This window comes from Zootoca vivipara, chromosome 1 (assembly GCF_963506605.1).
Source record: "Zootoca vivipara chromosome 1, rZooViv1.1, whole genome shotgun sequence".
Classification (NCBI taxonomy): Eukaryota; Metazoa; Chordata; class Lepidosauria; order Squamata; family Lacertidae; genus Zootoca; species Zootoca vivipara.
The window spans coordinates 30,416,590-30,430,908 of record NC_083276.1 but is presented as its reverse complement, the minus strand read 5'-3'; the positions used below and the strand labels follow the sequence as shown (position 1 = coordinate 30,430,908).

Sequence of the window (14,319 nt, the reverse complement as noted above, 5' to 3'; positions counted from 1 at the left end):
TGTAACATGAAAAAAGGCATTCCTGGGCATTCATTGTTGAATAATCAGTCTTAGAGCCCAGACCTCCATAGTAAGCTGGGCACAGAAAGTAAAGAATGAAGTGATGATTTCAAAATTGGCATGGGGAAGAACTCCATTTAGTCTGCAGTTTAAAAGTGAACCAACTTAATTCACACCTTCCAGATTAATGCATAGATTTGAATGAAATTTAAATCTGGATTTTGCATTTCTCAGCTCAAAAAATTTAGAAACATGCATTAAAATGAATATCTTAGGATAAAATATGCTTAGACATGGATACATTGAAATAAAAATATGCTTAGACATGCATACAGAGAAGTCCTGTTGTTACTTTAACATATATAATTCTTTTTATATGTGCAACTGCTTTAACTATTTTCCTATATGTTCTTATTATATTGGAAATTGGTTCAGGATGCCTCGTGGGAAGCGATTCATAAATGAAGTAAATAGTAATCATATAACACAAAAATTTAAATACAGCATGGATATATATATATAAAAACCTTCGCAGATTAATGCAGGAGTAGGACAAAACAGAGACAGATTAGAAATAGATTGATCCATCCCTATTTTAAAAAAAACTCTGAAGTATTGTTCTGGGCAGCATGTTGAAATTGTTCAGACAGGTTGTTGTGTGGAGAACTGTGATATCGGAAGGAGTGAGTGCTAAATATGAATGTGGATGAGATTAAGTACTTCTTTATCATTCTTCTGGGGTTTTAGGGGATTGCCATGTTTGGATGTTTAAAAGCATGCCTTTATACAAAGGTTAGCATAACGGACCAGTAACCAATGGGCTGCCCTGATTTACAATGTAATTAACTGCTTCCCCAAGTTTCCAGCTCATATGGTTAATGATGTCATCATAGCCTCCCCATGAGCCTTTTTACTTGTAAATCACTCCACTCTGTCCCTGTACCTATGAATATACTGAAAGTAAAACAGCCCTGTGGAAGGCCCCAGCTTACAAGATCCCATGTTTAAATTTAGAGAGGAATTGCTGAAGCAATAGCCTAAGCTGGTGGGGCAGGGGGTGGGGATTCCCACTAGGATAGTCTCAGGAAAGCTATAAAGTAGAGGCAGGGATTTTCAGAGTCACCCAGTTTCAGATTAAACCCTTCTGCTCGGACCTCTTTAATAGATCAGCTCTCAGGAAAGTACATAACTGATTGGCAACCAAACAAAGACCTATGATCTCTCCCTATTATCTCCCTTGAGTGCAGTCATGCCCCATGAAAGACAGATTATCACATCCCTGTCCCTCCCAGTGCAGCCTTTTAACCACTTTTAATGAGCAAGTGGTTAAACTTTCTCATGTTCTGGAACCAGTCAGAACCATCACTTCATGCAAAGGTTGTCCTTCTTCTAATCATGTAACCTCATCCAGAAACTTGTCTGTGAGCCTTTCTTCACTCCCTTATAGCTTCCAGTTACTATTATTGTGGTTCAACATTGCAGGGCAAAACCAGAAACACAGGAGCAAGTGCCCACATGCCTTATGTGTGGGCTTACATATCGTCTCTCCCTCTATGTAGACTGCACCATCTGCACTATCCCCATGATTCCCCCAGTCAGCTACTTTTGACTACTTCTGTATGTTGTCTGTAGACAGGAAAAGGAACCAATCAACCCAATAGGATTGGTATTCCTTCATTTTTTTTGTTCTTTAAGATCGCAAGCGATACGTAATTAAAGATTTCTTTTTACATTGTTTTGGCATTTCCTTTACATTGAACTGAATGTAAGCTATGTAAGTTTTATAGTTTCAAAACTTGTGTTAAATAGAGGACAGCAAGACAAGTAACATAGCATTTGGCAGAAATGGAACTGCATCACTGATTATGACAAAAAGAGGTTGGAGCAGAAATGGCTACCCTCTTAAATCACTATCAATAACTGAAGTAGGTCTAGGTAGGAATCCCTCCCACAATACCTTATGTGGTGACACACCTCTCTCATCCTACAAATCCATCCTTTTGCATTAAACCTGTGTTTAATGCACCCCAAGAAAACTTTAGTCAACACACATGTTCATTTGAATGCCTGAACACATCTATTTGTGTGTGGGCTCCCTTCAGGCCCAAATGGTCATTTTCTATTCAGCTAGTTCATTCCAGAAGTGAACGGGAGAGATACAGTATGTTTCTATGACCATCATCCCCACCCCAAAGCTTGTTGACCACACTTCTTAAATGCCTGAACAGGGCTTAGGTGACCTGTGCCCCTTACTATGGGAACTGACACTACAGTATATAATACAGGAATTCCTATTATAATAATCCCAGAGAAGATGATTTAATTATTTATACAGTACTCACGTTTAATACACCGATTGGTCCCAGGAGCTGTTGTCCACCCTGAGCAGCACTGACCCCCACAGGCATTTGGCCTAGAAAGTTGCAAAATAATAATAATTAAGAAATGTTACATTGGGTGCACCTTGAAACCCCCTCCTTTATTTAGCTATTGTTATCTCCTTCCAGGGATGTGGGTGGTGCTGTGGTCTAAACCACAGAGCCTAGGGCTTGCCGATTGGAAGGTCGGTGGTTTGAATCCCTGCAATGGGGTGAGCTCCCGTTGTTTGGTCCCAGCTCCTGCCCACCTAGTAGTTCGAAAGCACGTCAAGTGCAAGTAGATAAATAGGTACCACTCCAGTGGGAAGGTAAACGGCATTTCTGTGAGCTGCTCTGGTTCGCCAGAAGCGGCTTAGTTATGCTGGCCACATAACCCGGAAGCTGTCTGTGGACAAACGCTGGCTCCCTCAGCCTATAGAGCAAGATGAGCGTCGCAACCCCAGAGTCGTCCGCAACTGGACCTAATGGTCAGGGGTACCTTTACCTTTATCTCCTTCCTAAAGTGCCTAAACTTCCATTAAGAAACATCAGCTGACATCTGCATGGTTGAAATTTAAAAAGGTGAGATTCCATCATCTACAGGTACTAGTGACGAGAATGACATTTGTGATACATATGGTTTTAGAGCAGGGATAGGGAACCTGGGGAGTTCCAGATCTTGTTGGGCTCCTCAGCCTCATCCAGCATGGTCCATGATCAGGAATTAAAAGGACTTGTAGTCTAGCAAACATTGAAGGTCTCAGGTCCCCTATCGCTGCTCTAGAGCAGGGTAGTAAATGTGGTGCCCTCAAGATATTGTGGACTACAAAACCTATAATTCCTGACCACTGGTAATGCTGGATGGGGCTGCTGGGAGTTTTAGTCCAAAGCATATGGAGGGTTAGGGAAGGTTATGCTAAACTACTCCAAGCCATTATGTAGCATTGTTGTGTAATCTTGAGCATATAGCAGAATCTAATGGCTCAATTAAAAATTGAGAAGACTGATATCTGCAGTTGGTGAAATTTGTTGAAGTGTTTTTTTCTAAGCTACTGACAACCTCAGCTTATGTTTTCCCCAGGCCAACCGTGTTACAGCAAAGAAGGCAGTAGCATAGCTTCCTATTCCTGCTCAAGGATTTGTAAACTGGGATATTGCAAAACTGGTGGAGAAACATTTCCAGTACTTTCCTCAACTTATTGGCACAACGTGGCAGCGATTCCTGTAGGCAGGACGACTCACCAAGCTACGAGGAAAGCTCTGGCTGTAAACCAAACCAGCAATTCCTGATGGAATAAGCTCCAGAACCTTGGCATATAGTAAGTCCCATTGCAATCTAGTACACATGCACAGCTTGTTCACATTAAAAACAAGTTATATTGCCCACACCTGGCTACCTTCCTTAGGATAAAAAATCTGCTTAAACACACACATACACCTCACAGGCACAGCAGCATGTCATAAACTTCCAATAACCACGTAACACTTTAACACAATGAATGCCGGAAGCACACTTCTTTCTTACATCCAAATCAGTTTACTTCTACAAATGTATAAGGAACAAGTGTCTTTCCACTGAGGACCCTGTTCCCTGTCATTCTTCTGACTGTGCTTCATGTTTGGAAACCTTGGCCAGTGATTCATGCAGAGAAACAACAGTCTCCTATGAGACTGCTGCATCTCTGCATTGGGAACAGCTGAATGATCAAATCACAGCTGATGCAGACACACAGCAGAATTACTACCTGATAATGCAGTAACCACTGACTAGTAAATGGGTAAAGGGAAGAAGCCCTATGTCCATCCAGGTGGCCAAAGGGAGGGGGAGACTGTACACTTTACAGCTGGGCATTATACACCAGCAGTGTTGGAGGCGAAGAGCTGCAAGGTTAGCATCATACAGGCAAACAGCTGTTCTGTGAAAGGTCATACAATTCTCAGCACCCTTAACAAACTACACTTTCTAAGATTTTCTGGGGGAAGCCCTGACTGTTAAAGGGGCTAAGGAGTGCTTTAAACATATGGCATGGGTGTTCATTCTCTTCCTCCTTCTCTCCCCCCCCCCCTTTAAAGACTAAATGATGCAAGGAGGGGAGGATGTGGGCCCCTGTATGAAACTCAGAGCGATGCATTGTTTACACAGTGGATTTTTCAGCGAGGGTAAGGAAGGTGTTCATTATAAGTAGGCAATAGCTTCAGAACCTTAAAATAACTGTTCCTCTTCTTTTATGATACTAACAATTCATAAACACTGAAGTACAGATGGACACTTGTTGGGTTTGGCACCAGGGTTATAGAGGTTATGAGGAAATCGCTGGTTCTTTCCATTCATTTCTTTGAAGGCCCATCTGGAAATGTGGCAGCCCTTCTTCAGAGGAAGGCTAGAAAGGTTTCAGGTCCTAGTGCCTGTTCTGTTAGGATACAGCCATCTTCACCACGAACCTGGTGCCCTCTGGATCTGGATATCCCTCACATGCTGATGAACATGGTGGAACACCAGGATCACATCTATCAGCTACACCAGGCATCCCCAAACTCGGCCCTCCAGATGTTTTGGGACTACATTTCCCATCATCCCTGGTTTTGTTAGCTAGGGATAATGGGAGTTGTAGTCCCCAAACATCTGGAAGGCCAAGTTTGGGGATGCCTGAGCTACACCCTCCACCATCCAGACATTTGGCTTCAGTGCAAGGGGGCCAAGTGAACATGCAGATGTACTCATCTAGAGCTTCTCTATACAAGTGGGGGACCCTGAGACAATCAGGGTTCACTCTCACATGGAGAGCCCTGTGGACAAACCTCCGTCTGCATGCAGCCCCTTCACATGGATGTCAACCCTACACAGAACATAGCAGGCAGGCATGATCCTATTCTCATCTCGTATGTTTTAAAATTTATGAAGTGGCATTATTATGTGAGCCCCTCCCTGTAGCTATCCACTTGTCAAAGTTGACCCACAAAGTGTATGGGGGGGTACTGCAGGGAGCACACTGGCAAAGCATCACAGAGCAGGATGGAACTACCTGTTCATCCTACAGGGGGCTGGGCAAGATTTAAACCATGCCCATCAGCTTATGAGTGAAAGTTAAACTCAGTTTCTTTGGCTACACACACCAGCTCCCTACAGAGAGTTGAACCTCGTCTTCCACCCATCAGCTGACATGACCTGCCTATTGGAGTGACATCAGCTAATTAACAGTTTGGTGTGGTTTGGGGAAAAATAATAATAATAATAATAATAATAATAATAATAATAATAATAATAATAATTTATTTATACCCCGCCCATCTGGCTGGGTTTCCCCAGCCACTCCGGGCGGCTTCCACCAGAAGCATTAAAATACAATAATTTATTAAACATTAAAAGCTTCCCTAAACAGGGCTGCCTTCAGATGTCCTCTGGGCCAAACTGGACTCCCTAGTGGGCCAAGACTGACTTGTGGCCTGGAGGTTCCCCAGCCCTGCTTATAAAGGGTAAGGTAGAACCACAGATTATGAAAGAAATTTGTTCTTCAGACCCCCAAGCAAATGTGATGCAACAGGGCAATCCCATACATTATATGGCAGCACACCTGGCTATTGTGACCAAGAATGCACTTGATGGAGAGTTGCAATTGATCCTGGCTCTTCAGTCAATGGACATGTGTGGTACATTACTGTCTAAATAAGCGTACATGTTAAGAACCTTAGGTGTGTAACAACCAAAAAAACATTATATGGGGTGCGGCTCCAAAACTATCCCCAGAATTAGAAAAATGCATGTGAACAGCCATCATTGGCAGGAGCAGCAGCAAAAGCATGTTGCACTGAGGATGGAGAAAGCTTTCTCCAGAGTTTGGAACCACATTTCCCATCAGTCCCAGCCAGTATGGCCAATGGTCAGGGGTGATGGGTACAAACCTGTGGAGGGTGCCACATTAGGAAAGGCTGGAGTAAGGAAAGGGACATAGTTTTCTCAACTACCTATTAACTACATGCTTAGTGGGTTCTGGCAGTGGCTTTGGGCTACGGAGATGACTAAAGGGGCTGTTACTTTCCCCTTGCACAATAAGCAAACCCCCCCCCCCAAGCATCTGGTTATATTTAAACAATTTACTCAACATTTGAGTGGCTTGAATGTGGTGTGGTTTTCCTTGCCTCATAAAGAATTCAAAATAAATGCCTGCAGCTTTGAGGACCACAGCATGTTTATAGGAGGGAGAAGGACGATGTGCCAAGGAGAAGCCAGCATCCTGCAAGTGAGCAGGGAAGCAGACTCCCTTCCCACTTGTGCTTTGCTGGCTTTGTGGCATGCTCAACTAGCAATGCCCAGTCAGCCTGTGGATTCCCTACAAAGCAGGGGCTGAAGCAGGGGAAACTATGACCCAGCTGCGGTTTTCCAGTTGAAACTGTCTCTATCTCTCTTTCTCTCTTTCCAGAAAGGGATACTGTATTTATGATCACAGACCCTTCGTTTCAGGGGAAATAGGCAGAGGAAGAGCTCTGCTCCTCTCCCAACCCCTTGCCCCATTGTTAAGGATCAGTGGATATGTTAATTTTAATATCTCTCACTTTCTCATTTTTTCCAACCATACATTCAGTTGTCCACATTTCCACACCAGTTTGGATTTTTAAGTCCTCGTGTAAGCTGATCAGCATTTTAGTGCAAAATTTTCCTAATATGTACATTGTGTATGCACAATTTTACCTAATATACACATTTTTGCAAAGCAACTTTTCCTAACAGAATGCATTTTTCCTATGTTCCCTAATATATACATTTATAGGCACACACTGAGTAGTACCGGTATATGCATTTTTGCACACTATCTGTAGCTGGAGAAGTGCATTCCAAAATTCAGAGAAATACGAATTCCGAAGTGTGCATGTGTTTCAGTTTGCATCTTGTTAACATATATTGCGAACTGAACTGAATTTCTCCCTCATCTCAACGCCACAGTGCACATTAAATTGCCCATAGCTCAGTAGTACAGCATCTGCTTTCCAGCAGAAGACCCCCGATTCAATCCCTAGCATTTCCAGGTAAGGCTGGAATAGACTCCCTATCTTAAATCCTGAAGAGACTCAGCCAGCCAGTGGAAGCCATACTAATCTGAAGAAGTGTGCGTGCACACGAAAGCTCATACCAAAATATAAACTTAGTTGGTCTTTAAGGTGCTACTGAAGGAATTTTTTTATTTTGCTTCGACTCAGACCAACACGGCTACCTACCTGTAACCATACTAATCAGTTTCCGATGTTCCTACACTCCTGGGAGCTACTTTATAGTGATTCAAGAACAGACCCAATTCTGCATGCAGGTCCATGTCCAGCATGCATCAGCAAAGTAGTTTGCTGACTGCACTCCTTTTGAAGCCTTATTTACATGGGAATAATAGGTAGAAGCAAGAGTAAGGATTGCCAAATACTCAGTTTTTAAAAATGAAGCATATATTTGACATCTGTGAAGTTGACATTCTCTAGGCCAGTATCCATGAGAGAGCTCTTTGCTGGGATGAATTTATCTGGTCTGACCCTTAAGCAGTGTATACAAGCTAACACAGGTATCAGCAACCTCCGGCCCATGGGCCGGATACGGCCCACGGAGGACATTTATCCGGCCCACGAGCCACCCGGTCACCGAGCCACCCGCCTGATAAGTCCCACACGTGCTGCGCTAAACTGCCGCAGCGCTGTATGGGGACTCCCCAAGTGGCGCCAGAAATGGCGCCTGCGCCTGCGCAGATGCCGGAAATCACTTCTGCACAGGCACGATTTCCGGCGTCTGCGCAGCCACAGAAGCAATTTTCGGCGCTGCAGATATGTGCAGAAGTGATTTCCGGCGCCCCAGACATGGGCAGTGTGGCACCGGAAATCGCTTCTGCGCATGTCTGGCCCATGGCCGGAAAACGTTGCCAACGCCTGAGCTAACACCTTCCTGAGGTCTGCTTCTCTTGCAGCCAGGGGAGCCAGACCCAAACATGTTAGGAGGAATATAGGAGCTAACCCTCTTTCCCTACACTAGAGTCCTTTTCCAGAGTGTTACTATTTTGGCGTGGTATTCAATCATATATTGCTGGAAAATGCAGGTTGCACCGTTATAGTTGATTGGGAGGTCTTGCACAACAAATTCACTTCCCCCGAAAGTCATACTTTTTGTGATAAGGAAAAGTGACAGGGAAATGCACAGAAAAATATGGAATAAGACTTGCTCAGATGTAAATGGGGGCTGTATACACACTCCCATTTACTCTGCATCCAGTGCACTCTCACCACTAGTTTGGGAATGTGTACACATGGCATTAGCCACAATCCATATCTGCCCTGTCATTTCCACACAGGAAATACTGGAAAGGGCACATGTGGGACATCAGCACCACACAAAATGCTGGAGACAAGTTCAAGTGCTGGGATGATAGCAGCACAATGAATCACCAGAGTGTTTTAAATGGAGCAAAGGGACCCAGCCTAACTCAGACAGAGAGCGCTCCCTAGGAGCAGATTTTAAAATAGCAACACAAGCTTGAGGGATGTTCATAAAAGCCTCCCTATCAATTACTACAGCAGTTCTCAAACTTCGTGTCTGTGGACAACTTGAACATTGCTGGGGGTCTTGGTGGACCATTTAATTATCTGTTCCCTACTGGCATCATCATTAAAATACAGTGTCATGTTATCTATTTGTTTGTATAAAAATATTTATATGCCACTATATCACAAAAATAAATCCAAGTGGTTTATAACATTTAAAAGATTCTTGAAAAATATAATGAAAGTGTGAAAATAAAACAAAAACAATCTTATGAAAATCACAGGCCCTAGACCAGTGCCTTGTTAGCCTTTTTTATCAATCTGATTCTGTTTAAAGCAGCCTCTGGTTCTGTTCTCAGAGAAAAAGTGCCAAATACATATATTCTCACTTGTTCTGCACCATTTCTATGAACCACCTGAAGGGAGCTTGAAGACTATCAGTGATCCGCAGACCATAGTCTGAGAACATCTGCACTATACAAACTCCTTGGAGAACCCCTTGAGGAAGAACATAATGCAGACAACTGGGGTTGCATTTTTTTTTTCATTGGTGGTAGTGGGAATATTATTTCAGTTTCCAATTAATAACTGGAAACTGAAATAATATTCCCACTACCACCAATGAAAAAAAATGCAACCCCAGTAGTCCTGTTTAATATATTACAAGTACATTCTAAATGGCCTGATATATTCTATGGGACTGTAAGATCAACACAGTTAAGCAAGCAATAATACTAATAAAGTAGACATCACACAACCATGATTTTTATGCAAGAAAAAGATGTGTGGGAACTGTACTTTGTTTAGACTCGTTTTACATAGGTGGTCAGGTTACTTAACACCCTCTTCTTAAAAAAAAATCAACAGATCTATAGCATTAACAAAAGGGCAGTATCACAGACACTCTCATAATGCACAGAAAACAGTGCATCTGCACGCACCAAAACATTGACATGTGCAGTAAACCCCAAGCCTGGAAATCAAAGTGGATTCTTTTTTTGTACACCCGAATGGCACATGAATACTTTGTGAACATCTTGAGCAAATGCACATCCACCACAATGACAGTGGGTGGATGTGTTAAATGCAATCGGTGTCTCAATGTGTATGCATATTGCACAGGCAGTAAATAGGCCTTGGGTATGCATACAGGGGGCCCTTTACCTTTTTATCCATACAGTATGGGGACCCAGGTGGCGCTGTGGGTTAAACCACTGAGCCTAGGGCTTGCCGATCAGAAGGTTGGCGGTTCGAATCCCTGTGACGGGGTGAGCTCCCATTGCTTGGTCCCAGCTCCTGCCAACCTAGCAGTTTGAAAGCACGTCAAAATGCAAGTAGATAAATAGGAACCGCTACAGCGGGAAGGAATAATGCGAGATGAGCGCGCAACCCCAGAGTCGGTCACGACTGGACCTAATGGTCAGGGTCCCTTTACCTTTACCTTTATGCATACAGTATATATATATACCACACTGAAACTATCAGTTGTGACGTTTCTAATCGCCTTTAGGTACATCTCCCTCAGGTACAGATGACAGAATAGCTTAAGCAGACCATAGATCAGGCATCCCCAAACTTTGGCCCTCCAGATGTTTTGGACTACAATTCCCATCATCCCTGACCACTGGTCCTGTTAGCTAGGGATCATGGGATTTGTAGGCCTGCCATAGATCATATTGTTGCTATGCATGGGACAGTGCTGTGCATTGTTGCTGTACATTGCACAGTCTTAAGATTCTTTTGTGATACAAGATCTGGGTAGTTTGCTCTTTCTTTGAAAAAGGTGGGCATTTTCTGTGACAACATCATTGCAACTAGATTCTGGGTTAGCTGCCAAGCCCTGAAAACTAAAGTTTGATGGCAAAACTGCCATCATAGCTCTGCTCTGACTGTGAGGAAGCAGCTGTCAAATCTTGCAAGTACCTTGCTTGACAGTTTGAAAGCAGTTTCTGCACTTACCCTACCATTCGGCTTCGGGAATTTTGCATCCTCGGCTGTGTCACTGTCTGTGGCCTCGGCCCATTCCGTAGCCAATGGTGTGAGGTGTCCACTCTCTGTCTCTGTGAAGTCCAGCTTGGGCTTCTGCCGGGAGCATCAGCTCTTGTCCCAGGATTGATGGATTGGGATCTGACATTGGTGGAAGCAGGGAGCTTGCGGTCTGTGGGAGCAGAGTGCGGCTTTCTGTTTTCCCTCGCTGCCAAGTTTCTCACCCAGGCGTTAGAGGCTACATCCGTCTTAGGGGTGACAGGAACATGATCCAAGGGAGAAGGGGAACTGTGTACCTGGAACAAACTGAACACTTTGTTTGCGGGTCCTGAGCTCCCTTGGCTCCGGAATCTCATCTGAGTTGTCTCTCTGCTTCCCAAGTCAGCTCTGAAGGAAGGACTTGGGTCAAATTGCCCAGCAAAGTCTCTCTGACATTCGCCAACCCCTACAAAAAGAGCTACAGTAAATGGGAGAAGGCTCCTCCAGGATCCCTTCATGGTTTCCGTCCAAGAGGGAAAGCACTCAGTTGTTGGACTGGAAGTTTCATATAACTCAGAGTGCAACTGGAGTTTAGAAAAAAGAAGAGGAGGAGGAGGAGGAAGAAAGGGCAGCTGGGCTAAATTCCTCAGGCAGGTTTCGAAGCCATTCACATCTTCAGGTACATGTATGCAAAAGGCTTAATCAGTACCTGCTGTCTGGAGGGGAAGGAATGCTCAGAGGGGCAGGAGCACAGAGTAAGCCCAACGATGCAGGTTTCCCAAAGCTGCAGCTGCAGTCCTCATACCTTAGAAAGAATGAGAACGCCCCGTCTTTCCTCTCCCCGTCCCCTCTCCCTCTGGCTGTCAGAGCGTGTGTTCCTTGAAGACAGCTCCAAGCACCTTCTCACTTGCCTCTGGCACTGGCTGGCTCTGGAGAGGATGGACAGTTTTATTTTTGGAAACCTCCCCCTTTTGTGCCTTTTTGATGCTGACATCGCCCCTCTCCAGAGGACACAGCTCAGCCCCCCTTCTTACAAGAGACATTCCAGCAACACCCACTTTGGCAAAGGGAAACAATTTACAAGACAGAACTATTAACCCATGAGCAACCGGAGAGGCCCATTCAAAGCTTATGCAAAAAAAAGTTTGCTCTTAAAGTGTGTGAGTGTGAGTGTGCATGTGTGTGTGTAGCACACATACACACACTCACACACAAACCCATCATACTGAACAAATCTGCAAGTCGGCTTCCTCAATTTGCAGCACAAGCTAAAATTTCTGCGCAGTTGTAATTGTTTACTGAAGGTGGAGCAAAGGTGGGTATGAATAGATGCAAGACACAATTGACAGGAATCCCCAGATCCCAGGGTCTCTCTGCTCTCCGGAAGAGCACTGTTAAAGGCCAAACTATACACTATGTTTGTGTGGTTTCCTTTGCATCCTTTCTTTCTGAATAGGAGCAGCTGGTACTTGCGTGCGTGCGGGGGAAGAATCCTCTGTGCCACGGTCCCAATCAAAATACCCCAAGGTTATTTGCACTGGGAGGTACGCTGTTCTTCCCTTTGTGCAAGTAGTGAGGAGTCTCATCGGGACTGTGGCACAGGAGGAAGTGTTTAAATCCCACCACTGCCATCACTCCAGTCTGAATCAAACCTCAATCCCACAGCTCCTTAAAAAAGAAAGTTGCAAGAACAAACCACACATTTAGCATAACATGTTGTTTGGCCCAGGGATCCTTACCTGCAGATACCAACGAATGAACCTGGTCCATGTGTAAAACACTGCGCTACATAGCCTATACAGTAGGTCCATTTCAGTGCAGAGCTCAAAGCACAAGACCCACTGGCATGCATCCATGTGTGTGCTTTCTTTATACTATTTGCAATTCTCATGTCTATGTCAAATAGATTCGAGTTTGAATTATTTTCTTTTTCTCAGACTAGCACATACAATGTACATACAATGGCTGTGAGTGAAAAAAGGGTTAAGAAGGTGGCAATTAGTATGTGGAAGCTACAGGGACCTTTTTTATTTTTCATCAATGCTGCGCTTTGGGTTTACCTAACTCCTAATTATTAATTTGATTTCTTTTTTGTCAAAGGTTCTAATATTGGCTTTAAGGAGTGTTTGACAGAGGGGAATTAGCCTCTGGCTATGTTTGCACATCCTATTGAACTGTAGTTAATGTTAAACTGTGGTTTAACATGAATGAGCAGCATGCTAGTGCATGCTGCTCTGAAGTTCCTGCTTCAGGCTTCATCTGCTCCTGGCCATGTCTTCCTGGGAGCAACAAACCACATCTGGTTTGTTTCTTCCAAATAAGCCATGAGCTATAAGCAGAGAAGCAAACCGTGAGCCAGGAGAAGTCAAGGCTTGTGGTTGGTTGCTGCCAGCACAAAGAGGACAGGAGCAGAGAAAGAGTACAGTGGCGACTTTTGGGCAGCATGGACTAGCATGCTGCTCACTTATGTTAAAACATAGTGAAAAACATTAACTGTGGCTTAGCATGACATGCAAACCAGGCTCACTGAATGCTTGGGTTCCCTTAGGTCAAAGAATCCTACACTTTTCTGACTAATACACAATAGGCTGAGCTCAGGGCATTAGTCATGTATTTAGCTCTTGTGTGGTTGGAATATGGCATGTATTTATTTATTTATTTTAAATCATGCAAAGGCAAAATATGCAAATAATGCCATATCTAATTTGGCCCTGCTCGCTGCTCAGATGGAACAGGATCAGTATTCTGACACCTATACAGGTAAAAGTAGAATTCATTTGGTACCATCTGGGGGAGAAACAGATCACCTCAGGCTTTGGCCCTATGGTCCTTGTGCTATGGTGTGCCACAAGGCATGTTGTTGTTGTTTAGTCGTGTCAGGCTCCTCGTGACCCCATGGACCAGAGCATGTCAGGCACCTCTGTCTTCCACTGCCTCCCGCAGTTTGGTCAGACTCATGTTAGTAGTTTCGAGAACACTGTCCAACCACCTCATCCTCTGTCGTCCCCTTCTCCTTGTGCCCTCAATCTTTTCCAACATCAGGGTCTTTTCCAGGGAGTCTTCTATTCTCTTCTCATGAGGTGGCCAAAGTATTGGAGCCTCAGCTTTACGATCTGTCCATCCAATGAGCACTCAGGGCTGATTTCTCACAGAATGGATAGGTTTGATCTTCTTGCAGTCCATGGGACTCTCAAGAGTCTTCTCCAGCACCATAATTCAAAAGCATCAATTCTTCGGCGATCAGCCTTCTTTATGTTCCAGCTCTCACTTCCATACATCACTACTGGGAAAACCATAGCTTTAACTATATGGACCTTTGTCGGCAAGGTGATGTCTCTGCTTTTTAAGATGCTGTCTAGGTTTGTCATTGCTTTTCTCCCAAGAAGCAGGCGTCTTTTAATTTTGTGACTGCTGTCACCATCTACTGGGAAAACCATAGCTTTAACTATATGGACAAGGCATGATCTTGTCCTTAATGCTTTCCAAC

General features: G+C 44.1%; 1 protein-coding gene across 1 annotated transcript in view; it reads right to left on the bottom strand.

The window, feature by feature from the left end:
* Positions 1-11,816, bottom strand: part of LTBP2 (latent transforming growth factor beta binding protein 2) — a 134,240-nt gene extending 122,424 nt beyond the window's left edge. The window contains exons 1-2 of the mRNA XM_035108559.2: positions 10,827-11,816; positions 2,343-2,413 (exon numbers count right to left, since the gene is read on the bottom strand). Coding sequence (XP_034964450.2) covers positions 2,343-2,413; positions 10,827-11,350 — 595 coding nt within the window. The 5' untranslated portion in view covers positions 11,351-11,816. The remainder of the gene's footprint in view (positions 1-2,342; positions 2,414-10,826) is intronic.
* Positions 11,817-14,319: the final 2,503 nt, after the last annotated feature.